Genomic DNA, 26,587 nt, shown 5'->3' with positions numbered 1-26,587 from the left:
GGACAGAGGCATTGATTTACAACAGGGGAGCCTTGTTGGCCTGGGGGCCAGGTCTTTATCTCCCCCCATCACTTGGTCCAACTTTGGTGGCTGCGTGGGACCACCCACTTGCCAATCATCTAATATAACAACGTCATGTGAGTGGCAGGCGGGTGGTCCTGCTGATCTGCCAAAGTTGGATGGGAGGGAGGAGGCAGTCACCAAGAAGGACTGAACCCCCTGCGCAACAGCTGCTTTTTGCAGGAGAGGCAGCTGTGTCTCTTAAGTGCCCCACAGCAGGCATCACATATGGAGACAGGTGAACGTAGTTTGAGGAAACCGCCTCAGAAGCCAAATGGGGAGGCCTGGTGTTGGTCCGCAGGACAGAGGCTCCCCACCCCTTCTTCAAAATGACAAAAATTATTAACACAACAAAAGTCAAACACAACATGCAAAAATCAATGGGTTGCTGAACTCCCAAAGTTCAAAGTGCTCTTCTGGAGGGACACTTCAGTTTCGTGCCTCTTTTGTCAGGAAACAGCCAGCATACAGTGGTGCCCCGCAAGACGAACGCCTCGCAAGACGGAAAACCTGCTAGACGAAAGGGTTTTCCGTTTTGGAGGCGCTTCGCAAAACGAATTTCCCTATGGGCTTGCTTCGCAAGACGAAAATGTCTTGCGAGTTCCTGCGGGTTCCCCCCCTTTTCCCCCCTTTTCCTAAGCCGCTAAGCCGCTTATCAGCTGATCCGCTGATAAGCCGCTTAACAGCTGATCGCTAAAAGCCGCTAAACCGCTAATAGCGCTAATCCGCTAAGCCGTCAATGGGCTTGCTTCGCAAGACGAAAAAACCGCTAGACGAAGAGAATCGCGGAACGGATTCTTTTCGTCTTGCGAGGCACCACTGTACTTGACACATAAGGAGAAGCTGGAGAAGTGGCTGGAGAACGCAACTGGCTTTGCTACTATTGAGACATTTTGGTGCTCCTGGCTCAAGTACGGCTGCTAAAAATTCAATGAGAGGAGGAACACTTCCTTACTCGGTTTGTGCAAATTGCTACCTTCACTGTGTGTCCCTGCCAGTTGTTGGAAACTACAGGAGGGGAATTTACTCTTGTGCAACTTGGCCTGATCTAGCAGGCTCTTCTTAGGATATACGTTATTAAAATAAGCTTAAATCAACCTCCACACACGACAAAGATATCAAACTGCTTGCTTTGTAATTGGGTCTTCTGTGCTCCTTAGCTATGCATATTGCGACTGGATTGCAAAGCAGGATTGCTAGGTTCCTCCTGTATTTCCTAATGAGTGTCATGCAGTAATCTCGGTGTGTTTAATCTGGTGTCAATTGAGCAACAGGCTTCAGTCTGTCATGGGGCCTGTCCCCCAGGCTGCTCTGACCCACGCCAATATACTACCCCGTGCCTTTGACACATCTAAGACCCAGAATGACTGCTGGGGCATGGATTACCACAGAGGAAAGGTCACAGATCAGCAACAGAGGGATTACTTTGCATGCAGAAGATCAGCAAGCACTGATCTCAGATGCCAGGTGTGGGAAAGAGCTTGTCAAGCCACTGCCAATCAGAACAGATTGAGAGCCAGTGTGGTGTAGTGGTTAAGAGCGGTGGACTCGTAATCTGGTGAACCAGGTTTGATTACCCGCTCCTCCAGATGCAGCTGCTGGGTGACCTTGGGCCAGTCACACTTCTCTGAGGTCTCTCAGCCTCACTCACCTCACAGAGTGTTTGTTGTGGGGGAGGAAGGGAAAGGAGATTGTTAGCCGCTTTGAGACTCCTTAGGGGAGTGAAAGGTGGGATATCAAGTCCCCCCCCCCAAAAAAAACAGACTAGAGATGGGCCAATAGTCTGGCAGAACTTTCCGTCTTCGTTCCACGTACCTTGCGCAATCCTCAACTTCACTTCCAGGTCGACGGGCGTGGAAACGACAGATTTCGTGAGGACCAGCACATTCTCTAGGCCAATGACTACCACCAGGTAAGGGAAAATCTCCCTAGAGGAAAAATGGAGGGTAAACATATAGAAAGTGGAATTGCCTGGCCTAAGTAACCAGAGCAAGTCTCATTCTCAGAAGAGAATGGCTGAAGCTCACTGGGTGGCCTTGGGTAGGTCACTATCTCTCAGCCTAACCAATCTCAAAGGGTTGTTGTGGGGATTAAATGAGAAGTGGGGGAACCACCTGGAGCTCTGGGGCGGGGTGGGGGAGGTAGGCAGTATAGAAATGAGATCAAATAATCCTTTAAAAGATTGTGTAGTAATAATAATAATAATAATACTTTATTATTTATACCCAGCCCATCTGGCTGGGTTTCCCCAGCCACTCTGGGCGGCTTCCAACAAAATATTAAAGTACAGTAGTCCATCAAACATTAAAAGCTTCCCTAAAAAGGGCTGCCTTCAGATGTCTTCTAAAAGTCTAGTAGTTGTTGATTTCTTTGACATCTGATGGGAGGGAGTTCCACAGGGTAATTGCCACTACCAAGAAGGCCCTCTGCCTAGTTCCCTGTAACTTGGCTTCTTGCAGTGACAGAACCGCCAGAAGGCCCTCGGCGCTGGACCTCAGTGTCCGGGAAGAACGATGGGGGTGGAGACGCTCCTTCAGGTATACTGGACCAAGGCCATTTAGGGCTTTAAAGGTCAGACCAACACTTTGAATTGTGCTCGGAAACGTACTGGGAGCCAATGTAGGTCTTTCAAGACCGGTGTTATGTGGTCTCGGCGGCCGCTCCCAGTCTCTAGTCTAGCTGCCGCATTCTGGATTAGTTGTAGTTTCCGGGTCACCTTCAAAGGTAGCCCCACATAGAGCGCATTGCAGTAGTCCAAGCGGGAGATAATCAGAGCATGCACCACTCTGGCGAGACAGTACGCAGGCAAGAAGGGTCTCATCCTGCATACCAGATGGAGCTGCCCTGGACACAGAATTGACCTGTGCCTCCATGGACAGCTGCGAGTCCGAAATGACTCCCAGGCTGCGCACCTGGTCCTTCAGGGGCACAGTTAGGGGGGTTATTGGAAAATAGGAGCTACTGGAAAATAAATATCTTTAGGAAGGCAGGCAATACTATTTACTATGAACACATCTGACAAAACATACTTCAGATGCCAGCATTTACCATTCCCCACAAGCAATGAGGAGAGCAAACAAGGCAGCTGGGCTCTCAGATCAACTTGGCATGGATCCAAAGTGACCGTCCAGTTGAGGAAAGCCTGGCTCTCCCATCAGAGACAGCGGTGTTGTGGTGCTACAAGGGGAAGGTCACGGGGAGAGATGTGGTAATGCTCTTCTGTGTTTGCGTGGGAAGATGATGCAAGACTCCGACAAAGGGCAGGCAGGGGGAAAGGAAAGGCTGAGTGCATCTCAAGGCCCCCCAAGAGAGATACTGGTCCCTAATTCTTGGGCGCATGGGTGGGGGTCATCCTCTTCCCATCAACTCTTAGCTTTGTGTGATAAACAGCAAATCCATGGGGCAGAATATGTTAAACTTGATGAAATGATTTCTGCTGCTTTCCAACGTTGTGATGCATGATTAAGCTAATCACCCCAGCCAAGGGAGCTAGAAAATTGCTCTACAAAAAACTGCTCCACGGGGGCTAGAAAATTTCAAATGCTAAAAACATGGGAGACTGAAGAAGCTACTAAATGGGCTTCTTGGTACAAAATCCACATTCAACAGTTTGCAGGTGTAATTGCTGAAGGAATTATATTCCCGGTAATGTATTTGATATTAAAGTTCCGTGATCTACAAGATCTGGTTGTCCTGTGTCTGCATAAAAGCTAGCTCTGGCCTGTAGGAAAATATTTATACAGGATGCAATTTTTGTCAAGCACACAAGGTTTAAAACATCTGGATTTATACCGGAGAGCTACCTTGTTACAAGAGGTTATTCTGTGGCTTCCAAAGATTACGGTTGTTTTGGAGAGAGCCAGTGGAACCACTGGTTTCTACTGGGACAATTTCTGGCAAAACCACAGTTAGAACAGGTGCTTCTATCAATTTATGACCCGTCTCTTAATCCAGTGTTTCCCAACCTTGGGCCTCCAGCTGTTTTTGAACTACAACTCCCATCATCCCTAACTAGCAAGACCAGTGGCCAGGGATGATGGGAATTGTAGTCCAAAAACAGCTGGCGGCCCAAGGTTGGGAAACACTGCCTTAATCTAAAGATAATCTGATAGGCATTGGGGTGTGTTTGTTCTAATAACGTCCCCACCTCTGAACCGATTCACCTGCCAGAAAGACACAGGTAAAATCCCAGTTCTGATTCATGTTTGGTGTAGATGAAGATGTTTGCAAATGAATTTGTTGTACTCATACTGTGCTTTTTTAGGTATCCAACTAACGGAGCTCATCTCAGCAGAAGGATAATACAGTTTGCTCAGGCAGCCATGAGACATTGCTTGGAAAGGAGGTCATTAATACGGCAGCTGTAGGAAGGAACTAAAGGAGAGCAGCAGCTCTTTTGCAACCATATTAACCAGCTTCTGCCAGTTAGATTAATTTAGATGCTTACCCTCCATTGAGCGTAGGTGTGAGGCCAAAGAGTGTGCACAATCCAACCGACATGAGCAGAGAACTCAGGACCGTCACAACCGCAGCCAGAGCCAAGCCCCATTTTGATTTCACCATGTCAATCTTCCCTGAGGGAGAGAAAGCAACCGTCGGATGAAAGTAAGACACAGCAACAAAGCCGTGGAGGCAGGACACACGCGTTCGCTAACCAGACCATGGGAAAGGCAGAAAAGGTGCCATCCACAGATTGATGTGCAAATGCGCAAGCGGGTCTGCGTGTCTCTCTCAACGCACAACACGATCCATCGCTCTAAAATGAGGTTCGCACCAGGACGTGCAAAAGTAGCACCTTGAAGGATGGGACAACAAGAAATGCCATCTATCCCAAAACAGTGTTTCTTTTTCTTAAGGTTCCAGAAAGTGTCTCTGTCTCTCACACACAATACCAAGTACAGTGGTACCTAATACATACCTAATTTGTTCCGGAGGTCCGTTCTTAATCTGAAACTGTTCTTAACCTGAAGCACCACTTGAGCTAACGGGGCCTCCCGCTGCCCGATTTCTGTTCTCATCCTGAAGCAAAGTTCTTAACCCAAGGTAATATTTCTGGGTTAGCGGAGTCTGTAGCCTGAAGCGTATGTAACCCGAGGTACTGCATTTATTACCCTTTTCCCCCAGCAAAGTCAGTCTGCTCAGAGACACAACTCTAAAGGCTCTGCGCCTCTCTATTGCTGCGTTAAAACCAGGGGTGGGGGGCAGCACCCACGGTCGCTTGAGCCCTCCTCCTCGCAATGCCCTAATCTGCCCTTCACACTTACGGGTAGAGAAGTAGATGTAGGCAAACAGGATGATGTAGGTGGTCACAAGGGGAATGAGTTCAGCGATGCCAATCTCTTCCTTGAAGTGGACGTGGGTGATGTGCTCTTCCTGCAGGGTGCAGTTGGGGCTGGGGTGCAGCGCCTTGAGGCGGGAGCGGAGGCTGGCAAGGAACCTGCCGTGGAAAGCACAAGGGCAACTCACAGCTCCTACAAAGCACTGGCATGCAGTGCTCCTTGTCTTAAAAGAGAAAAACCAGCTTTCACATAAGTTACAGGGCACACAGCAAAGCTGCCCTATTTTTGTAACCTGTGTAGCAGCCGTAAGAGGCTCGGTGTTGCACAACCACGGCTACTATTCTAATCCACTGGTTCTCCGTTGTGCCTCAGTATTTGCATAGGAAAAGGAAGGTTTTGCATAAAGGCTTTGCCAGTGTATCGAGCGTAAAAAGAGATGTTAACGTGACATTTTGACATGTGATTATTCAGGGGAGAAAGTGACATGGATTTAACAATCCCTGTTAGGAAAACATGCTAAAGGCAGCCTTGAGAAAACGAAATACAGTCCTGGAGTATGAACAACACATGGAATAAGGGAGAAGCATTTTCCAAAGCTGTAGGTGACTGTTTCATCATCTTCTGGATGAAATACCTGGAATCATAGCGCTGAAGACCCAGGGTAATGGTGTAGGTTACCACTCGCTTCCGGTTATATAGGTTCACCCCACTGTACTTCCCTGGAACTCCGAACAACAGGTCTGAGGAAAGAAGAGGGACGCATTGTGAGGTTTCAAAGTCGCACAACCGGGAAGCAAATGAGGCTCCCCAAGCTTAATGAAGACTATCACACGCTGCTCTGGTTGCCACATCTCCAAAAAGATATAGTACACCACCCAGGAAGAATGGCAGGTGAAGTTGATGGACTATATGGAACTGGCGGAAATGACTGTCAGAATCCGAGACCAGGGAGAAGAGTCGGTGGAAGAAGACTGGAAAAAGTTTAAAGATTATCTACGGAAATATTGTAAAATTAATGAATGTTAGAAAAAAGGTGGAATGAAGCTATATGGCTTGGGCAGAAATGTTAGAAGGAACTAGGTATAGATAGATTGTTAATGCATTAAAAGGGAAAAAAACTAAGTTACAATATGTTAAAATTAACTTTAAGATAGAAAATAGATGAAGATGGAAAGGACTTGCTGAAATAGTTAATTGAAGTGGAATACAAAAAGGGAGGCGTTGAGGAAGTCAATGAAACAAGTGTATGAAAGTTAAGATTTGAAAATATTGGAAGTGTTTTTAATTGTTTTTGTTTTGTTTTGTTAATTTAATGTTTTATGTAGTGTTTTTGTTTCTGTCTTTGTATGATCAATTTTTCTTTTTTCTTTTTGTAATTTCCAAAATCTTAATAAATATTATTTAAAAAAAAAAGATATAGTACAGTGGCACCTCAGGTTAAGTACTTAATTCGTTCCAGAGGTCTGTACTTAACCTGAAACTGTGCTTAACCTGAAGCACCACTTTAGCTAATTGGGCTCCTGCTGCTGCCTCGCCGCCGGAGCACAATTTCTGTTCTCATCCTGAAGCAAAGTTCTTAACCTGAAGCACTATTTCTGGGTTAGCGGAGTCTGTAACCTGAAGCGTATGTAACCTGAAGCGTATGTAACCCGAGGTACCATACCACTGTACAACAGAGCTGGGAAAGGTACCAAAACGGGCAATTAAAACGAGCTAGGAACTGTAGCATGTTCCTTATGACAGACAACTTAAAAGATGTGTATCTTTTTAAGTCCCAAAAAGGGCAATTAAAACGAGCTAGGAACTGTAGCATGTTCCTTATGACAGACAACTTAAAAGATGTGTATCTTTTTAAGTCCCAAAAAGGGCAATTAAAACGAGCTAGGAACTGTAGCATGTTCCTTATGACAGACAACTTAAAAGATGTGTATCTTTTTAAGTCCCAAAAAGGGCAATTAAAACGAGCTAGGAACTGTAGCATGTTCCTTATGACAGACAACTTAAAAGATCTGTATCTTTTTAAGTCCCAAAAAGGGCAATTAAAACGAGCTAGGAACTGTAGCATGTTCCTTATGACAGACAACTTAAAAGATGTGTATCTTTTTAAGTCCCAAAAAGGGCAATTAAAACGAGCTAGGAACTGTAGCATGTTCCTTATGACAGACAACTTAAAAGATCTGTATCTTTTTAAATCCCAAAAAGGGCAATTAAAACGAGCTAGGAACTGTAGCATGTTCCTTATGACAGACAACTTAAAAGATGTGTATCTTTTTAAGTCCCAAAAAGGGCAATTAAAACGAGCTAGGAACTGTAGCATGTTCCTTATGACAGACAACTTAAAAGATGTGTATCTTTTTAAGTCCCAAAAAGGGCAATTAAAACGAGCTAGGAACTGTAGCATGTTCCTTATGACAGACAACTTAAAAGATCTGTATCTTTTTAAGTCCCAAAAAGGGCAATTAAAACGAGCTAGGAACTGTAGCATGTTCCTTATGACAGACAACTTAAAAGATGTGTATCTTTTTAAGTCCCAAAACGGGCAATTTAAACGAGCTAGGAACTGTAGCATGTTCCTTATGACAGACAACTTAAAAGATCTGTATCTTTTTAAGTCCCAAAAAGGGCAATTAAAACGAGCTAGGAACTGTAGCATGTTCCTTATGACAGACAACTTAAAAGATCTGTATCTTTTTAAGTCCCAAAACGGGCAATTTAAACGAGCTAGGAACTGTAGCATGTTCCTTATGACAGACAACTTAAAAGATCTGTATCTTTTTAAGTCCCAAAAAGGGCAATTAAAACGAGCTAGGAACTGTAGCATGTTCCTTATGACAGACAACTTAAAAGATCTGTATCTTTTTAAGTCCCAAAAAGGGCAATTAAAACGAGCTAGGAACTGTAGCATGTTCCTTATGACAGACAACCTAAAAGATTTGTATCTTTTTAAGTCCCAAAAAGGGCAATTAAAACGAGCTAGGAACTGTAGCATGTTCCTTATGACAGACAACTTAAAAGATCTGTATCTTTTTAAGTCCCAAAAAGGGCAATTAAAACGAGCTAGGAACTGTAGCATGTTCCTTATGACAGACAACTTAAAAGATGTGTATCTTTTTAAGTCCCAAAAAGGGCAATTAAAACGAGCTAGGAACTGTAGCATGTTCCTTATGACAGACAACTTAAAAGATGTGTATCTTTTTAAGTCCCAAAAAGGGCAATTAAAACGAGCTAGGAACTGTAGCATGTTCCTTATGACAGACAACTTAAAAGATGTGTATCTTTTTAAGTCCCAAAAAGGGCAATTAAAACGAGCTAGGAACTGTAGCATGTTCCTTATGACAGACAACTTAAAAGATCTGTATCTTTTTAAGTCCCAAAAAGGGCAATTAAAACGAGCTAGGAACTGTAGCATGTTCCTTATGACAGACAACCTAAAAGATTTGTATCTTTTTAAGTCCCAAAAAGGGCAATTAAAACGAGCTAGGAACTGTAGCATGTTCCTTATGACAGAGAACTTAAAAGATATGTATCATGCTACCTCCAGGGCCAGAGGCATCACATTCTGCTGATCAGCTTTCTATGGGCATCTGGTTGGCTACTGTGGATCAGCTTTTGGTCAGATCCAAAAATCCTCTCCTATTGAGTTGATGTCAAAACTCTCTTCCTGGCTCTGACATGGCAGAACAGCTGTTCTCCAATATTCACGCCAGCCTCCTAACACCTGATCAAGGACAAGCTAGATGCCATTATGTAAGAAAGCTGAGGGCAAACCAATTCCATTTCACTATGGCATTGTTGTTGTTGTCTTCCATGTAGTTTTTTTCATTAATTCTCCAAAGATATTTCAAAGCAGTTTTTTAAAAACCTATTTTCTTCTTGACTTCCTACTGCATCTCTTCTGGTGGTTTTTTTAAAAACTCCTTTTTATTTGTTGTCCTATACAGTAGAACCTCGATTCACCACCGCCCCTACTCGTGAACAATTCGACTTGCAACCACGACAAACCCAGAAGTAAATACTGGGTTTGCAGCGATTCGCACATGCGCAGAAGCAGCTTCTGCCATTTGCACATGTGCAAAACGGTGCTTCTACCAGCAAACCGGATCGACTAACGAATGGACCTCCGCAACGGATTCCGTACGTGAGTAGAGGTTCCACTGTATTATATATGTTTTTATCGCCTAAACCCCAAATCATTGGTTCTTTCAATAATCCACTGTTTATACTTCTAATCCTGCCTGCGACTTCATGTATGGGCGATAGTTTGACTTGTAACCCATCCATGATCTCCGCTCCTCCTTAAACGTTTCATCATTATGTCCTCTTAATTTAACAATTTCACCATTTCAGCATAGTCCATCAGTTTTAGAAACAGTTCCTCCTTGGTTTGGTGATCCTTCATTCCACTTCTGTGCATATTAAGTTCCAACTGCCTGTTGTCACATTATTCCTAGTGAAAAGGCTTTGGCTTTTTTAGGGATTGTCAGTTTAAACATCCTTTTCAATTTATTATAGTATCTTTTCCCCAGAACCCTTCGCCTTTTCATAGGACCACCACATGTGGCGTTGCTAAGCTGGTTGTCAGGGGAGACATGAGTCGGGCCCAATGGATGTTCCTCAAGTATTTCCCCTACTAATCTCTTCTCATGCAAAATCTCATACCTTTGGGGGTAGCCGATGTCTGTAATGTCTTTGGTTCATGCTGGTGGATCGTTCTGATGACATCTGGGTCAGCACTGAAGAGTTCCTGGTCATTCTGCCAGAAGTTCCCTGGGGACAGCAGCAGGCAGCCATGTTCAGGAAGCAAGCCTCGAAGCTTCTTTAAATTGGGCAGGAGATCTGTTACCTGAAGGCAGATTTCTTCCAGACTCTTGATTCTGGAGCTGAAGGGGGGGAGGGTGAGAAAAGCCAAGAGTTTCAGCAGATCAAGAGTATCCGCAAATGGTCAAAGCAGAAAGGGACACTGCAACTCCACTGATTATTCATCCCAGTGATTCAGAAAGCGGCCACAGATATGAAATTCATTTTTGCAAGTATCCATCAGTTCTTTGAAGTGGCAAATTGCCTGTGAGCTCTCTTATGCCTATGGTTATTTTATATTCATATGCTCTACTGTTAAAAATTATGGTCTGGGCTCTGGTGGTTTTCCTTTCAGAGATATTCCCTTTCTATGGTCATTCCAAAAACACCTTAGCCAAAGTCATTTTTCCTCTTCTCCTGCTGTTACCATGTCACTTCTGCATTACACAGTGGTACCTCGGGTTAAGTACTTAATTCGTTCTGGAGGTCTGTTCTTAACCTGAAACTGTTCTTAACCTGAAGCACCACTTTAGCTAATGGGGCCTCCCGCTGCACGATTTCTGTTCTCATCCTGAAGCAAAGTTCTTAACCCGAGGTACTATTTCTGGGTTAGCGGAGTCTGTAACCTGAAGCGTATGTAACCCGAGGTACCACTGTACTATCTACATTGTCCTCAAGCTCCCAGCCCTTGCATTTGAGGTACTCCACCTCTTCCATCTCTCACTGTTCCTATTCCTTGCAACTCTGCTCTGCAGACAAGCAGAACTGCTACCAAGGGACTCATGGTCAGTTAACAGCTTCCAAAGCAAGTAGGTCTACCCAAAACAAGGAGAAGGAATCAGCAATCCAAATCCAAGTTTTGCATCCAGCACAAATACAGGATGTGTGGACTGACCATACAGAAGCTGAGATACATGGTTCCAAATATCTCCATATGCCGCAGACAAAGTCAGGAACAGAAGGTGCAAACAGAATCAAGGCTCTTGGAGCTCTGAGTCAAAGAACGTTCATATTTATTGCTATTATTATTATTACTACTATTATTTATTACGCTTATCTACTGCCCTTCATCTGAAGGTCTCAGCGCGGTTCACAAAATAAAGATACTTTGTACACGGTAGGAATGCTGGCTCCCTGCACCAGCACACACCGACCAACGTGATCAAGAGCATATTAGGATAAAGCCCAACTGCTGTCCTGCAATCGTGCTAATGTGCATTGTTCCTATAGAAATACAAAGTGGCTCACACTCATTGCATCCAGCTCAGATATAAGCTAGAACCTCTGACACGAACATTTAAGGGTGCCACAGTCAACAATTTTTATCTGGCAAACAACTTGGGTTCTGTAGCAGACTGTGAAGACTAGGTTTAGTTTATATAATTCACAGTTCAGGTATTTTGAAGAGATGGGGGATCAGTTGGCATCAGATTAACAGCCTGGGAAAGGGAGCCAGGCCAAGGGAGTAAAGCCAAGGGAGTAAAACCTCCACAAATACAAAGGTCAACAGATCCCTCTGAAAAGCCAGCAAGACAGGCTGCCCAGTCCTGGATCTGATATTCTATGTTCTACCAGCATGATGAAGCTCCTCACATATTAAGCACGTACAACCTTGCCTATAGGCAGCTGGCTGTACACAACATGCTAAATGTCAAGAAATCAGAAGAGAGCAGTTAGCTAGCCCATCCTCATTCCTAATGGGAATCTCTCCTTGGCTCACTTGGTGCCTTCATTACATATTTAGGCGCTAAGCAAAAACATACTTCTCCCCCGTCTTTGGCTAATTATGGCCTTTTAAATGGGGGGAGGGGAGGTATTATTTTGTTTGTTATTATTTCATATATTTTTGTGTTCTTATACTGTAAACCGATCTGTGATCCTAAGTTAAGGGTGGCATATAAATTTAATAACTTAAAGGTCCATAAATCGCAACACCCCAGAGGTCCCAGGCTCTAAGGGAGTCAGATTAGCCTCAATCAGAGCCAGGGCCTTTTCAACACTGGCTCTGGCCTGGTGGAACGCTCTGTCTCATGAGACCAGGGCCCTGCAGGATCTGATTTCTTTCCGCAGGGCCTGTAAGACAGAGTTGTTCCGCCTGGCCTTTGGCTTGGAGTCAATTTGATTCCCTCTCCCTCTTTCTTTTTTCCTTTCTCCTCCTGTGATGAGGCTGCATTTTAATGTTTTAATGTTGTATTTTAATCTTGTTTTTAAGTTGTATTCATTCAACTTGTTTTTATTATTGGTTGTTAGCCGCCCGGAGTCCGGCCCTAGCTGGGGAGGGCGGGGTATAAATAATTTTTTTTATTATTATTATTATTATTATTATTATTATTATTATTAACAAACAAATAAACAAATAATTGAGGTCCACCTACCCGTCTTGCAGGGCATGGTTTCTGATTTCCTCCACTAGCTGGAAGACACGGGAGAGTGGGGACCGAAACACATCAACAGCCAGGAATGTCTTGGGCCACGGAGAAACAGTGGCTTTCACCAGGACCTGCTGAATGTAGGCTACAGGAGCACCTGTGTACTGGGAGGGAGAAAATGAGATGAGACAAATTTATAACAGGAGACCAAAGTTGCAGCAAAGTACTCTTCAACCATATACAGTGGTGCCCCGCAAGACGAATGCCTCGCAAGACGGAAAACTCGCTAGACGAAAGAGTTTTCCGTTTTGGAGGTGCTTCGCAAAACAAATTTCCCTATGGGCTTGCTTCGCAAGACGAAAATGTCTTGCGAGTTCCTGCGGGTTTTTTCCTCTCCCCCCCCCTTTTTCTAAGCCGCTTATCCGCTTATCCGCTAAAAGCCGCTAATAGCGCTAATCCGCTAAGCCGTCAATGGGCTTGCTTCGCAAGACGAAAAAACCGCTAGACGAAGAGAATCGCGGAACGGATTCTTTTCGTCTTGCGAGGCACCACTGTAGTAGTTTCTATGTGCCATTTGTTTAGCTAACTGTATCCAAGCCTCTTCATGCTGCAGCTCTTTTGCTACAAGGGTGGAACAGAAGCTCAGTGCAAGAACACATGCTTCAGAGCTATTCTGGGCCTTAGACAGTGTTTCCCAACCTTGTGCCTCCAGCTGTTTTTGAACTACAACTCCCATCATCCCTGACTATCAAGACCAGTGGCAAGGGATGATGGGAATTGTAGTCCAAAAACAGCTGGAGGCACAAGGTTGGGAAACACTGCCTTAGGAATATGAAAGTTAATGAAAGGCAATACCGATAAAAATATAAAAATGGTGGCTGTGTTTTCTCTGCCTGTGTTTTCTCTGAGCTAAGCCACCCCAAATGCTACCAGGCTCTCCATTTCATGCGTGCTCGCTTCACACACTGTGGTAGTAACAATAGTAACAGTACCCAGTCAGGCCTCTCGTTTGGCTCTCCTTGCTGGTGGGTTGGGTAGGCTGGAGGCTGTGCGTAGTCCTTCACAGGGGTGGTGTATTCAACAGGTCCAGTGCCGGGCAATGGGAGTTTCAGCAGTGGGTAGCTGCAAGGCAGAAAACAGGCAGCAAAACATTTTTAGGCAAGACCAAGCGATGAAATAAAAAAAATGGGCAAAGACTTTACGTCCTTTCTCCCACCCTGAAACTGAACATCCATGACAAATGCCAGAAGAGAAGTCATGCGCAGAAGGCACAAGAAGCAGCCCTGTGGGGCTTTAAAAGACCTGCACATTTTTAAAAAGCAGCATGAGCTTTTGCAGGCAACAAAATTGCTGAGGCCTCAAAGCAAACGGATTCCACTTCAAGGCAGCCACGTCCCATTGTCACACAACTCTCACAGATACAAAATTTTCCTGTTATCTGACCTTCAGCGACTTCAGCACTTTCAACATTTCCTTCAACTGTGAACTAGCAAAAATTGCCAAGGCCTTTTCTAAACAGAACACAGTATTGCTCTGTATGATTTAAAATACAGGGAATACAGACTCTGAAAACTCTGGGAACACACTCCCCCCCACCCTCAAATTCCTTCCCCTCAAATAATTCCTTCAGACTGCAACAGCAGAAGTAGCTATGGCCGAAATTTTAATAGGCAAACCAGTTTGAGAAAACAGACTTTCTGTTTAAAGAAAATTAATTCTGGCTGCATCTCTTCTGTGTCTCTTCTCTTACAGCAGTTTTCCATATGAAAGAGAACATGATGTTTTCTCTTGCTGCCAAGTCCTATGGCAAGGTCACAATTCTGTTTATTAGTGACCAATACCTTCTTACACTCATGCCAAATGTTTCATAGCAGCAAGACACCGTTGCTATAACACTGCCAGCCACATGACTACCTAGTCCGGCATTGCAAAGGCACTCCAGGGCTAAAGGAGACAAAGAGAGCAGGGAAAAGTTTGGACAGAATAAAATATTTCTTCCTCTTTGAAAGTTAATGGAAACGGGAGTACATCCCTCACAGCTTCAGAGCCTTACTAAGCAGCCAAGCCTACACAGCGATGAAAGAATAGCCCTTTCATGTCAGACATTTTAGCCCACTACTGCAATTCGGCACCTCTCAAAAAATCTGCTAACTCAAACCACAAGTACAGTGGTACCTCGGGTTAAATACTTAATTCGTTCTGGAGGTCTGTTCTTAACCTGAAACTGTTCTTAACCTGAAGCACCACTTTAGCTAATGGGGCCTCCCACTGCCACTGCACCGCTGCTGCACGATTTCTGTTCTTATCCTGAAGCAAAGTTCTTAACCCAAGGTAATATTTCTGGGTTAGTGGAGTCTGTAACCTGGAGCATATGTAACCTGAAGCGTATGTAACCTGAGGTACCACTGTATTGGTGCATTTAGTAAAAGGTATCTAAACTTGCCCCGTCTGGGTGTTCTTTGCAGAAATGCAAGTTTCCTCCTGGGCCCTTTGGCCTCTCCTCAATACTTTCACAGCGTTTTTGAAATGAAAATGCACAACCACGTGGTCCACTTGAAGACAAGGAACACATGGATGGATACTGCAGAAGAGAGACTTTACCAGCAGGCCAGGACACAGAGGCCGGTGAAAACGATGATAGGGATGGGGCAGGAAGCACACAGCAGCCCGTGGTTGTAGAATGCCCGTGATATCTTCTCCCGCAGTCTGTCAGTCAAGGTCATTCTCAGCTGTCCATCAGCTAACTGCCATCCCGGAATGTATTAGGGCAGTTTCATCAGAGTCCACCATGGGTGGCACTTCAGAAAAGGCACGGCATGCAAAACAGAATTCTGGAAGGGAGAGAAGAGAAGGCAGCAGCTGGTCAGTGCAATGGGCAAACCGTCACCTAGGGGTAGAGAGATTCCTTTCCCACATTAACAGCGCCATCCTGTGCATGTTTACTCAGAAGGAAGGCCCACTCTGTTCAGTGAGACACATGCGCAAAGAAATGTGCACACAAGACTGCAGACAAAGAGCACTCCTGCAGGGAATTCTCATGCCTGACATAAAAACCTTTTGTGTCTTGGCAAAACCCTCATTCACAGAAAATGGCACATGAATCAAACATCTGTGTACTACATTTTAGGTACAAGCTCCAGTGGCTTACAACGGACAGTAGTGCTCAGACACAGGACTCAAACCACACATAAGATACCTGGATTTATCAAGTTTTCTAAAGTTATTCTGATATTGCAACCTTTCTTTCCTTGATTTTTCTTCCAGATCTCTCTTACAGCCCTTCTCAGAATTATTTTCCGTTTTTTCCTCAGTGGCCTTCTGGATTTATGATTCACAAAATGGGAAAACACATGATTTCTGTAAGTGATCCTGGGACCTTTGGTGTGTGCAGCAGGTCTAACAGCAACAACAACTTTGGAGGGGCTGTGTCTGCCTGTTCAATTGGGCTGCCAACAAACCCAGGAGGAGGAAAGACATTACCTGGGCTGGTTTAGTTGACCTGACATCAGCAAAGGCAACATGGAGCAACTAACCCTTGATTGCTAAGCAGGTCAGTTGAAACACTGAACCTTCCCATAAGCTCAACCTAGGAAAATAGCTGTGCCATCTGACTTTTGTGATCATCATAGTCTTCAGCCTTGAATGCAGTGTATTTGCCAACAATTGTAACAGAAATGGCATTGAAATACCAACCAGAAGAAGGGACGTGAAGGAGAGTTAAGAGCCTCGGATATAAGATCTCCAGGTTGATGGACTTTTTGGAGTTGACAGAAGGGACGGCAGAGGCCGAGACCAGGGAGAGGAGACGGTGGAAGAAGATTGGGAATTTAAAGTTTATATTTGGAAATTTTGTAAAATTTAATGAGGGAGAGAAAAATCGTGGAATGAAATTTTTATGACCCTAGTGGAAATGTTTTAAGAGTTTGAGTTCAAATAGATATATTAATTTTAAGGAGAAAAAGAGGGAAAGGATTTGCTGAAATATTTAATTGAATTAGAATACAAAAAGGGGAGGTGGGAGGAGGTCAAGGAAACAAGCAAATGAAAGATATACTATGTGAAGGTTTGATGTGTTTTTTGCTTTTGTTTTTCTTTTTTCTTTAACCTTTTTTGTTTTTGTTTTTTTTCTTATTTGTATGGTATTCTTTTTTTTATACATATTTATTAAAGTTTTTTGAATACAAATGCATAAATAATAAACAACATTACTTATATCATAACATAATTTCGTCACTTCTTTGGACTCCCTCACGTCTCCCGCTCGCACTTACATCGTTACAAAAAAATTTTCCAAGCAAATTACCCACTTGTTTGCAATCTTATCTCCGCTCATTTAAATAAAAACCTAGCAATTCTCCAAAAAATTTGTATTTTCCTTAATCTCACTTATCGTCAAATTCAGATCTAATTCAGTGGTGGGCAATTATTTATGATCTAGCATCCTTCTTAACATTCAACCAAATTACAATATTTTTGTAAATAAATCTTGAATTTCCTCCAGTCTTCCTCAACCCTCTCCTGTCCCAGGTCTCGGATTCTACCAGTCATCTCGGCCAGTTGCATATAGACCATCAGCTGCATCTGCCACTCTTCCAGTGTGGGTAGATCTTGAGTTTTCCAGCTCTTGGCGATGAGTATCCTTGCTGCCGTTGTTGCATACATAAAAAATGTTCGGTCCTCCTTTAACACCTTCTGGCCGACAATACCCAGAAGGAAGGCCTCTGGTTTCTTAGTGAAGGTATACTTAAATACCTTTTTCAACTCATTATATATCATTTCCCAGAAGGCCTTCACTTTAGGGCAGGTCCACCAGAGGTGAAAGAATGTTCCTTCGTGTTCTTTACATTTCCAACATTTATTATCAGACAAATGGTATATTTTGGCAAGTTTAACTGGGGTCATGTACCATCTATATATCATTTTCATTACATTTTCCTTCAGAGCATTACATGCAGTGAAGTTCAGCCCAGTGGTCCACAACCTTTCCCAGTCCTCAAACATAATATTATACCCAATGTCCTGAGCCCACTTTATCATAACCGATTTAACCATTTCGTCTTGTGTATTCCATTTTAACAGCAAGTTATACATTCTTGATAATACCTTAGTCTTTGGTTCTAACAATTCTGTTTCCAACTTCGATTTCTCCACCTGGAACCCTACCTTTTTATCATTTTTAAAGACTTCTTTAATCTGAGCGTAATGTAACCAGTCTCGCACTTTATCCTTCATTTTCTCCAAACTCTGCAATTTCCAATTGTCTCCATCTTTTTCTAATATTTCCCAATATTTTGGCCATTTGGCCTCCATATTGGGTCTTTTTCGGGCCTTAGCTTCCAGAGGTGAAAGCCACCTTGGAGTTTTGTTTTCCAATAAGTCTTTGTATTTTGTCCAGACATTAAATATTGCTTTCCTGACAATATGGTTCTTAAAGACCTTATTGATCTTAACCTTATCATACCATAAGTATGCATGCCAACCAAAAGCGTTGTTAAAACCTTCCAGGTCCAGTACATCAGTGTCTTCGAGAAGTAGCCAGTCTTTTAGCCAGCAGAAAGCTGCGGCTTCATAGTACAGCTTTAAGTCCGGCAGGGCAAAGCCCCCTCTTTCTTTCGCATCAGTTAGTATCTTAAACTTAATTCTGGGCTTTTTGCCCTGCCAGACAAATTTAGATATATCTCTCTGCCACTTCCGGAAGCACTCCGTCTTGTCCACAATCTGCAATGTTTGGAACAAAAACAACATCTTTGGCAATACATTCATCTTAACAGCAGCAATTCGGCCTAACAAGGAAAGCTTCAATTTTGTCCAACTATCCAAGTCTCTCTTAATTTCAGACCAACATTTTTCATAGTTATCCTTAAATAGACTCAGATTCTTTGCTGTTATATTTACCCCTAGGTACTTTACTTTTTTAACCACAGTTAGTTCTGTTTCTCTCTGAAACTGTTCCGACTCTGTATCTGTCAGATTTTTTCCCAGCACCTTAGTTTTCTGTTTATTTAGTTTGAATCCCACCACCCGACCAAAATCTTGAATCAATTGTAATACTCTTATTGTACTAGATTCTGGCTCCTGCAAAGTCAGAACTAGGTCATCTTTAAGTTTATATTGTTTCGCTCCGACCTGAATCCCTTCCACCAACCGGTCCCCTCTAATCAAATTCAAGAGCACCTCCAGAACCGAAATAAATAACAAAGGGGAAATCGGGCAGCCTTGTCGTGTTCCTTTTTCAATTTTGAACTCTTCTGTAACCACATTGTTTACTATCAATTTAGCCTTTTGTTCTGAATATATTGCATCAATCCCATTCTCAAAACCCCGACCCACCCCCATTTCTTTTAAATTTCCCTTCATAAATTTCCAAGAGATATTATCAAAGGCTTTCTCCGCATCTATAAAAATTAGCACTGCTTTTGTATTTATGTCTGTTTGCAAAAGTTCCAAGATGTCAATAATGTTCCTTGTATTAGCAAACATGTGTCTACCTGGGAGAAAGCCTGCCTGGTCTTTGTGAATTACTTCATTTAAAACTTTTTTAAGTCTACTTGCCAGGACATCTGCAAATATTTTGTAATCCACATTTAAAAGGGAGATGGGACGGTAGTTCTTGAGTTGTGTCTTTTCAGAATCCGATTTAGGTATCAATGTGATGAATGCTTCCTTCCACGAATCCGGCGCCCTCCTCCCCTCCATAATTTCATTGCTAACCTCCATCAGTGGTTGTATCAAGTAGTCTTTTAATGTCTTATAATACTTGGAGGTTAGCCCATCTGGCCCTGGAGATTTGCCCAATTTCATGTTCTGAATGGCTTTTTCAATCTCTTGGCGTGTTATTTTACTGTTCAGGAGTGATCTATTTTCTTGTGACAGTTTTTTAAGTCCATTTTTCTCCAAAAATTGTTTAATCTCAACCTCATCCTGCGGCCCTTGAGTATATAATTTTTTGAAATATTTCTGAAAACACTTTCTGATCTCCGTGGGGTTCTGAATGTTTCTTCCTTCAATTTCCAAATTTGTAACTGTATTTAATTTTTGTCTCTTCTTCAACTGCCAAGCTAGCAGTTTCCCACATTTATTTCCCACATTAATTTAATCTTCCACTCTATTTCCTGATTTATCAGTTTAGAATATTGTGCTTGATGGAATTTGATTTCTCTCAAGATCGGCTATGACTTCGGGTTTAATCTTAACTTCTTCTCTAGTTCTTTTATTTTCTCCAAAATCTTATCTTTTCTGTCGTTTTGTATCCTCTTCCTTACAGCATTCTGTTGTATCAAGAACCCCCTCATCACAGCTTTACTTGCGTCCCAAATAATTCTTTTTTCCACCGTAGTGTTCATATTTATCTCAAAGTAGTCCTTCAAAACTTTCTGGGCCTTCTTAATAGTCTCCTGATCTCTGAACAAATTGTCATTCATCTTCCATCTAAAGGAGCCGGTTGGTAATAATATCATGTCCATTTTCAGTGCATTATGGTCGGAGCAGGTTTTTGGGCAGATTTCCACCTTTCTGACCTTGGGTGCCAGACCTCTAGTTATCCATATTTGGTCGATTCTTTTCCAAGTCAGCTGGGCTTCAGAGAAAAATGTTCCTTCTTTTCCCAAGGGGTTCTTCGTTCTCCAAATGTCAATCCAGTCCATATTGTCTGTCAATTCAAAGAAGGTCTTTGGTAGTCTGCCGTCTTTTGTGACATTTTGACTTTGTGACTTATCCATGTTAGTTGATACGACCCCGTTCATGTCTCCCATCATAATGATGTTGTCATAGTCCAGATAATCCAGCATGGTCTCATGCAACTTCTTGAAAAATTCCGATTTCCCTTCATTTGGTGCATAAATTCCTAATATCAGAATCTTTTCTCCTTGATGTTGTATTTCGATTGCCAGAATTCTTCCATGTTCATCTTTAAATAAAAATTTAGGTGACAGGCTCTCTTTTGCATATATCACCACGCCTCTCTTCTTTACTTTGTCTGAAGATATAAATTCTTGGCCAAGTCTTTTGTTTATTAATACTTTTCTGTGGAGCCTAGTCACATGTGTTTCTTGTAAGCAAATAATGTCCAGTTGTTCCTTTTTTAATATATGAAAAATTTTCCTCCTTTTTTCCGGGATGTTGCAGCCATTTATATTCCAGCTCAAAAGTTGCAGAGACATCCTGAATAAATCTGGTTATTTTTCTAGGGGTGGTACCTTGTTCGCTGGATCTTCAGGATCCGAGGGTGCAGACACCCCTGGTGCTCCAGGCCCCGAAGGTAGTTCAAGTCCTTTTTGAAGGTCCTCTCCGTAGGCGATCAGAAATTTATCTCTATCTTCCAGTGTTCTGATTTTAATCTTCTTCCCTCTAAAAGTGAAAGATAATCCTTGAGGAAAATCCCACCTGAAGATGATTGAGTTGCTCCTCAACAGTCTTACTAGTTCCAAATAATCAGATCTAAGGTCCAACAGTTGTTTAGGAATATCCTTGTAAATTTCAATTCTTTTATCCAAAATATCCAGTGACTTTCCGTAATGCAGGCCCAAAATCTTGTCCCTTTCCTCCTTTGATCTCAATGTTATTAAACAGTCTCTGGGCTTCTCTTTCTTTATAAGTCTTCCAAGCCTGAAGGCTGATATGATTTTAAGATCTTTTTCCTCTAAGTTCCAAAACTTGGAAAATTCTTTAGTCAAAAACTCAGCTAGATTGCCTTCTTCAACTTCTGGTACCGACCTTATCCTTAAATTGGTCTCCCTGTTCCGCAGTTCTATCATGGAAAGATAGGTCTGGTGTTCACCTACTTGTTTGCTGAGTGGTCTTACCTCTTTTTCTAAATTTCCCAGTCTTTGGCTGGTATCCTCAGCCAATTTCCAATTTTCACCTGCAGTCTCCTTCAATTCTCCAATTGCTTGTACATTCTGTGCGACTTGTCCAGTTAATCTATTTAAACATTCTGTGTTTTGATCAATTTTAGCTGTTTGCTGATCAACTTTTTTATCCAAAGATTCCAATTTTTCAAGAATTTTCTCTAAAATAGAGCCAGTTGCTCCTGAGGCCATCTCTTCCAGTTGTAATTCCTCAGTTTCTCCCTCCCCTGCCCGTGGCAGAGAAGCAGCTTCTTCCTCAGAAGTCAAAATAGGCAAAGTAGGCAAAGTAGGCACAGATGATCTACGTGCCTGAGAGGCTGCGGTTAAAGTTGTTAAAGTTGTTTGTCTGGTTCTCGGTCCCTTTTTTCTTGCACCACTCATTCCAGAGTTATCTAAGAATCAAGGTCAAGCTGAGTTGTTCCCATGAGAAAACAACGGCCCAGATGGTAACAGTCAAACAGGAGGCCGGGAAAAGGAAAGTAAAACAATGTCGCTGCTGTAAATCCCAAATCCTCTAGGGGGAGCTTAAAATGTCTTTAGAGAAGAAATCAATTCCAATAAAATTAATAAAGTCTAATTTAATGTCCAGGAACCTTCAATAAGATAGGTTTTAGCAGAGTTAGTATTTAACAAGCCACAGTATTTCAGACAGTGCTTACTGATGTTCCAAAAGGTGCTTCAAAATAGCCAGTCCAAACTCCCTCAGATTGTTTCAAAGTTTAAGTTCAAAATATCCAACCCTGCAGACTGACTGCTCAGTTACTCAGGCAGTTCTAGCACCTGGGTTTTTTGCTTAAATTGTAATCCAAATGGAAGAAAGGTATCACAGTCCAAATAGAAGTCATATAATCAATTACTTAAAGTCCTTATTCTGCTTAGAAATAATTTCTGCGGGTGCCCAGATCAGTTAAGTTAAAAGTTCACTCTTTGCCTCCACTCCTCCAGCTCTTTGCTTTGAAGTTCAGTGTCAGCGGAAGACGGACTTCCTATTTTTCGTCACTCCGCTTTCAGCCAAATTCAATGTTTTTAGGTCTCAAAATTTTGTAAACTCCTTATTACTCACGGATTGTTGCTTTCCGAATCAGAAGTTTTAGGAAGAAAGGTCAGCGCTCACCGGCAGCAACAACGCGGCTTCGCTCCGTTGACTGCGGAACGACCCACAGCGCCGCAACCCCCTCCGCGATCCGGAGCCCCTTACGGGGTTCCTTCAACGTTTTGGGGGCTGCTCCTGGCACCCGCCGGGTCCCAAGACCACAGGCTTCTGCCACCTGTGGTTTTCCAAAATGGGTCTCCGCTTCGCCGCAGCGGACGACCCGTTCTCAGCGGAGCTTCCCTCTCCCGATTAGAAGAGGGCAGCCATTGCCGTTCGCGCCGCCTCCGGAAGTCGGTATTCTTTTTTTTTTTTTTAATGTGGTGCACTGTTTTGTTTTTTGTTTAATTTGGTGTTTTTCTGTTTTATTTGTAACCTTCAAAACCTTAATAAATATTATTTTTTTTTAAAAAAAATGAAATACCAACCAGAAAGAGGAGGGAAAGCAAAGACAAAGGAGAGAAAGACAAAGCCTTGAAGAGAGTGCCAAGGATTCCAGGAGGAGACCCCTTGGGTGCCAACATCTGAAGCACACTGCTCAGTGGCTCACTACCACTAATTGATTAAGATAGCAGGTAGCAAAGACCAGGAAGCAGATGGCATCATCCACATACTCTCCTTCACAACACATGCTGATTATCTATGAAACCACTAACGAGCCGAGCTGTATCAGAGATGACAGAGACAACAGTTTGGCAGAACAGCTATAGTTGAAATTATTTGTGCTTTGCCATGTGCACGAGTGCCAAGTCAAACACAGGTGGGAGGAGAAGTATATTTCTCACTCCCTCCACTTTAAAACAAAAACAAAAAAACCATAGCACGCTACAGTACGTTTCCGAGCACAATTCAAAGTGTTGGTGCTGACCTTTAAAGCCCTAAACGGCCTCGGTCCTGTATACCTGAAGGAGCGTCTCCACCCCCATCATCCAGCCTGGACACTGAGGTCCAGCTCCGAGGACCTTCTGGCGGTTCTGTCACTGCAAGAAGCCAAGTTACAGGGAACTAGGCAGAGGGCCTTCTCGGTAGTGGCAATTACCCTGTGGAATGCCCTCCCAACAGATGTCAATAAACAACTATTCTACTTTTAAAAGACAAGTGAAGGCGGCCCTGTTTAGGGAAGTTTTTAATGTCTGCTGCTGTATTGTTTTTAATATTCGGTTGGAAGCTGCCCAGAGTGGCTGGGGAAACCCAGCCAGATGGGCGGGGTATAAATAATAAATTATTATTATAATTATATTACGTGTTAGTAAGCATATTGTATTTTCAGATAGTGTAAGCACACAATGTTCCTTTACTTCCACCATCATATTCTGATAGGGTGTTGGATAATTCCGTGTAAAGCAACATCACACAAACATGGTAACACCCCAGTCATATAAAAAGGTCGTAAAATGCACCAGAAAGAGAATTCAGAAACTAAGCACCCCCTTATTTGTCAACACATTTGCTGTTCCTATGTTTGTTGTGTAGATCTGAAAGACCCTGAAAGTAACAAGTTGTACAGACATGTAGAGCTGGATGAAGCTAGAGAACTTTAGATAATATTCACAGTGGCGCCTTGGGTACCTCTGAAGGCCAGCTGGTGAGGAAGCCATACATCAGTGGTAAGATGCACCAGGCCTTGATTCCCAGAAACTCAAGTTTAAAGTATTCTGGAAAACATATTCCTCTGCCTGGGACCCCACAGAGATGCTCCCACTCAGAGCCAATGATCCTGGGCTGGGCGTACCAATGGTCTGACTTGGCAGAAAGCAGCTTTTATTTTAGAATTATTATTATTTTTAGAATAAACCTGGCCAAGGTCAGGGATCAAGAGGTCAATTTGAGGTTTTTGGGACATGGGGAATGAAGGTGTTGATTTTTCCAGTTTCTACTAGGCCACATTTAGACAAGGTATTGTCAAGGATATTACATGTGTGGCCTTTTACCTGGGTCTTAAAAGGCTCAGCGTCTTAACAGCTTACCAAAGGATTACCCAGCAGAAGAACTGAAACCAAACCAGCCAATGATGCAACAACACAATAGTGTGATTTGGTGCTTAGTGCTGAAACAGCCTTGGTTATAGATCTCATCAAGAGTACTACTTGTTCCCACTCTGTTATCAAACAGCAATGGCTTCTCCCAAGAAGACAGAACCCCAGAACTTACCTCTCCAAAAGGGTATGGGTGAATGCAATGATAACAATCAATACCAAGATGAAGGTCTAACATGCTTGTATGTTGAGCTCACTGCCTTATGGGCAACCCGCCAGGAGCAATGTCTTCCACATGCGCTGCGTTAGACAGATTTGAGGCTTCACATGGAAGGACAAATAGAGATGTGCTCTCCCAAGCCCACATTTCCAGCACGTTCGCATTCCTGTCTTAGTGACATCTGTGTCAGCTTGCTAATGTCCAAAGAATCGGAAATGGCAGGATCCTCAAAGACGTGTTCTATCGGGAGCTGGCTTCAGGCATCAGGCCCACTGGCAGACCAACTCTGTGTTACAAAGGGGTCATCAAACGTTACATGAAGGCTGGCAACATCAACTGTGCCATGTAGAAATCCCTTTCAGACAACCTCAGTGCCTGGAGATAATCAGTCAGGTCCTGTATCCATAGCAGTGCCCAGAGGAGGAATGACCGCTAGGAGGAGCGCAGAAATGCCATGGTACGCCTGCTTCAGCACCACCTAGCAGCTTCCTCTGCCCCACCTGCAACTAAGCATGTCTCTCTCATATCAGTCTCTTCAGCCACAGCAGGCGCTGTGTATCTCTGACGATTTGACTTCACCCCCAAAGGCACACTCCTCCATTGTCTCCCAAGACAAGATGCCAACCAACAAGCTATGGAGACCAGTGAGTATCTCGTAACATTACTCCAATACCACCAAGCAAACCTGAAATTCCTAAGCAAATGTGTTACATTTTCTGTGAAAAATACTGACTGACTGTAAAGACAGATGGGATTAAAAGCCTGAGAATACAGCTGGGTGAAATTCAGGCTTGTGAGATCTACTTGTCACTGGAATCCCAAGGTCCACCAACCAAAGTTAGACAATTCACAGGATGCTTCTGAGCACATCCTCAGCCCAGGAATTTGTTTTCAATCCCAGAACCGAGCTCACAGCACTTTCCCCATGCTTTCTTCATTTCAGCAGACTGATCTGGGAAGATGGGAGCCTTTTAACTGTCCCTACTGAAAAATGGGGACGCAGGTGGTGCTGTGGGTTAAAGCCTCAGCGCCTAGGGCTTGCCGATCGAAAGGTCGGCGGTTCGAATCCCTGTGGCGGGGTGCGCTCCCGCTGCTCGGTCCCAGCGCCTGCCAACCTAGCAGTTCAAAAGCACCTCCGGGTGCAAGTAGATAAATAGGGACCGCTTACCAGCGGGAAGGTAAACGGCGTTTCCGTGTGCGGCTCTGGCTCTGGCTCTGGCCAGAGCAGCGATGTCACGCTGGCCACGTGACCCGGAAGTGTCTCCGGACAGCGCTGGCCCCTGGCCTCTTAAGTGAGATGGGCGCACAACCCCAGAGTCTGTCAAGACTGGCCCGTACGGGCAGGGGTACCTTTACCTTTACTGAAAAATGAGTGGGCATTTGAGAACCTTGTCATATCTAGAGAAAGTCATGCAGATCTGCCTTCTGCACACTCCACCCTTAGAATAAAGGGGCAGAACACCACCCAAGTCAGGATGCAAAACAATGCCCACTCTTACACACAATGAACAAGAAGTCCCTTTGAGCTCAGTAGGTCTTCTCCCAAGTAAGGAAACTTCAGATCACAGCTAAAATGCAGCCAATAGCTCCCTGCAAACTAAATGGCCAGTGAACAGCAGCTAGTCAATAAGTGGCTTTCACACATCATATACAAACAAAGCAAGGTAATAAAAATAGTTGTTCTCATTGGCTGCACCCTTGGCTCCTGCCCTTTGGAAGTCTATTAAATTTGGCCTTTGGATGCCTCAAGGGACCTGAGGTGGGTATTTATTATTATTATTATTAAAGCACCATATAGTTAGGATATGAACCGCTCTATCAGTGTAGCAATGGGGAAATGGCAGGTGAAAGTAGAATACCCTTAACCAATTCTAACTACAGTTGAAGTTGTCATGCTTATGGTCTGGCACCAAATTTCCGCATGGTCTGAAAAACTATGGCTTGTAAGAG

The 26,587-nt window shown here is 43.4% G+C and overlaps 1 protein-coding gene and 1 long non-coding RNA gene across 2 annotated transcripts in view; one reads left to right on the top strand and one right to left on the bottom strand.

Moving 5' to 3' along the window:
• LOC307199394 overlaps positions 1–26,587 on the top strand; it is a 68,925-nt gene that overhangs the window by 20,066 nt on the left and 22,272 nt on the right. The window lies entirely within an intron of this gene.
• The window catches only part of SCAP (SREBF chaperone), a 73,163-nt gene that overhangs the window by 31,949 nt on the left and 14,627 nt on the right, over positions 1–26,587 (bottom strand). The window contains exons 2-9 of the mRNA XM_079996395.1: positions 15,107–15,336; positions 13,498–13,627; positions 12,512–12,669; positions 9,999–10,219; positions 5,974–6,079; positions 5,325–5,497; positions 4,508–4,634; positions 1,876–1,988 (exon numbers count right to left, since the gene is read on the bottom strand). Of these exons, the coding sequence (XP_079852521.1) occupies positions 1,876–1,988; positions 4,508–4,634; positions 5,325–5,497; positions 5,974–6,079; positions 9,999–10,219; positions 12,512–12,669; positions 13,498–13,627; positions 15,107–15,228 (1,150 nt within the window). The 5' untranslated portion in view covers positions 15,229–15,336. The remainder of the gene's footprint in view (positions 1–1,875; positions 1,989–4,507; positions 4,635–5,324; positions 5,498–5,973; positions 6,080–9,998; positions 10,220–12,511; positions 12,670–13,497; positions 13,628–15,106; positions 15,337–26,587) is intronic.

The sequence above is a fragment of the Podarcis cretensis genome (genome assembly GCF_951804945.1).
Source record: "Podarcis cretensis genome assembly, chromosome: 12".
NCBI classification, from domain to species: Eukaryota; Metazoa; Chordata; class Lepidosauria; order Squamata; family Lacertidae; genus Podarcis; species Podarcis cretensis.
This window is presented reverse-complemented; position numbering and strand designations above follow the sequence as displayed.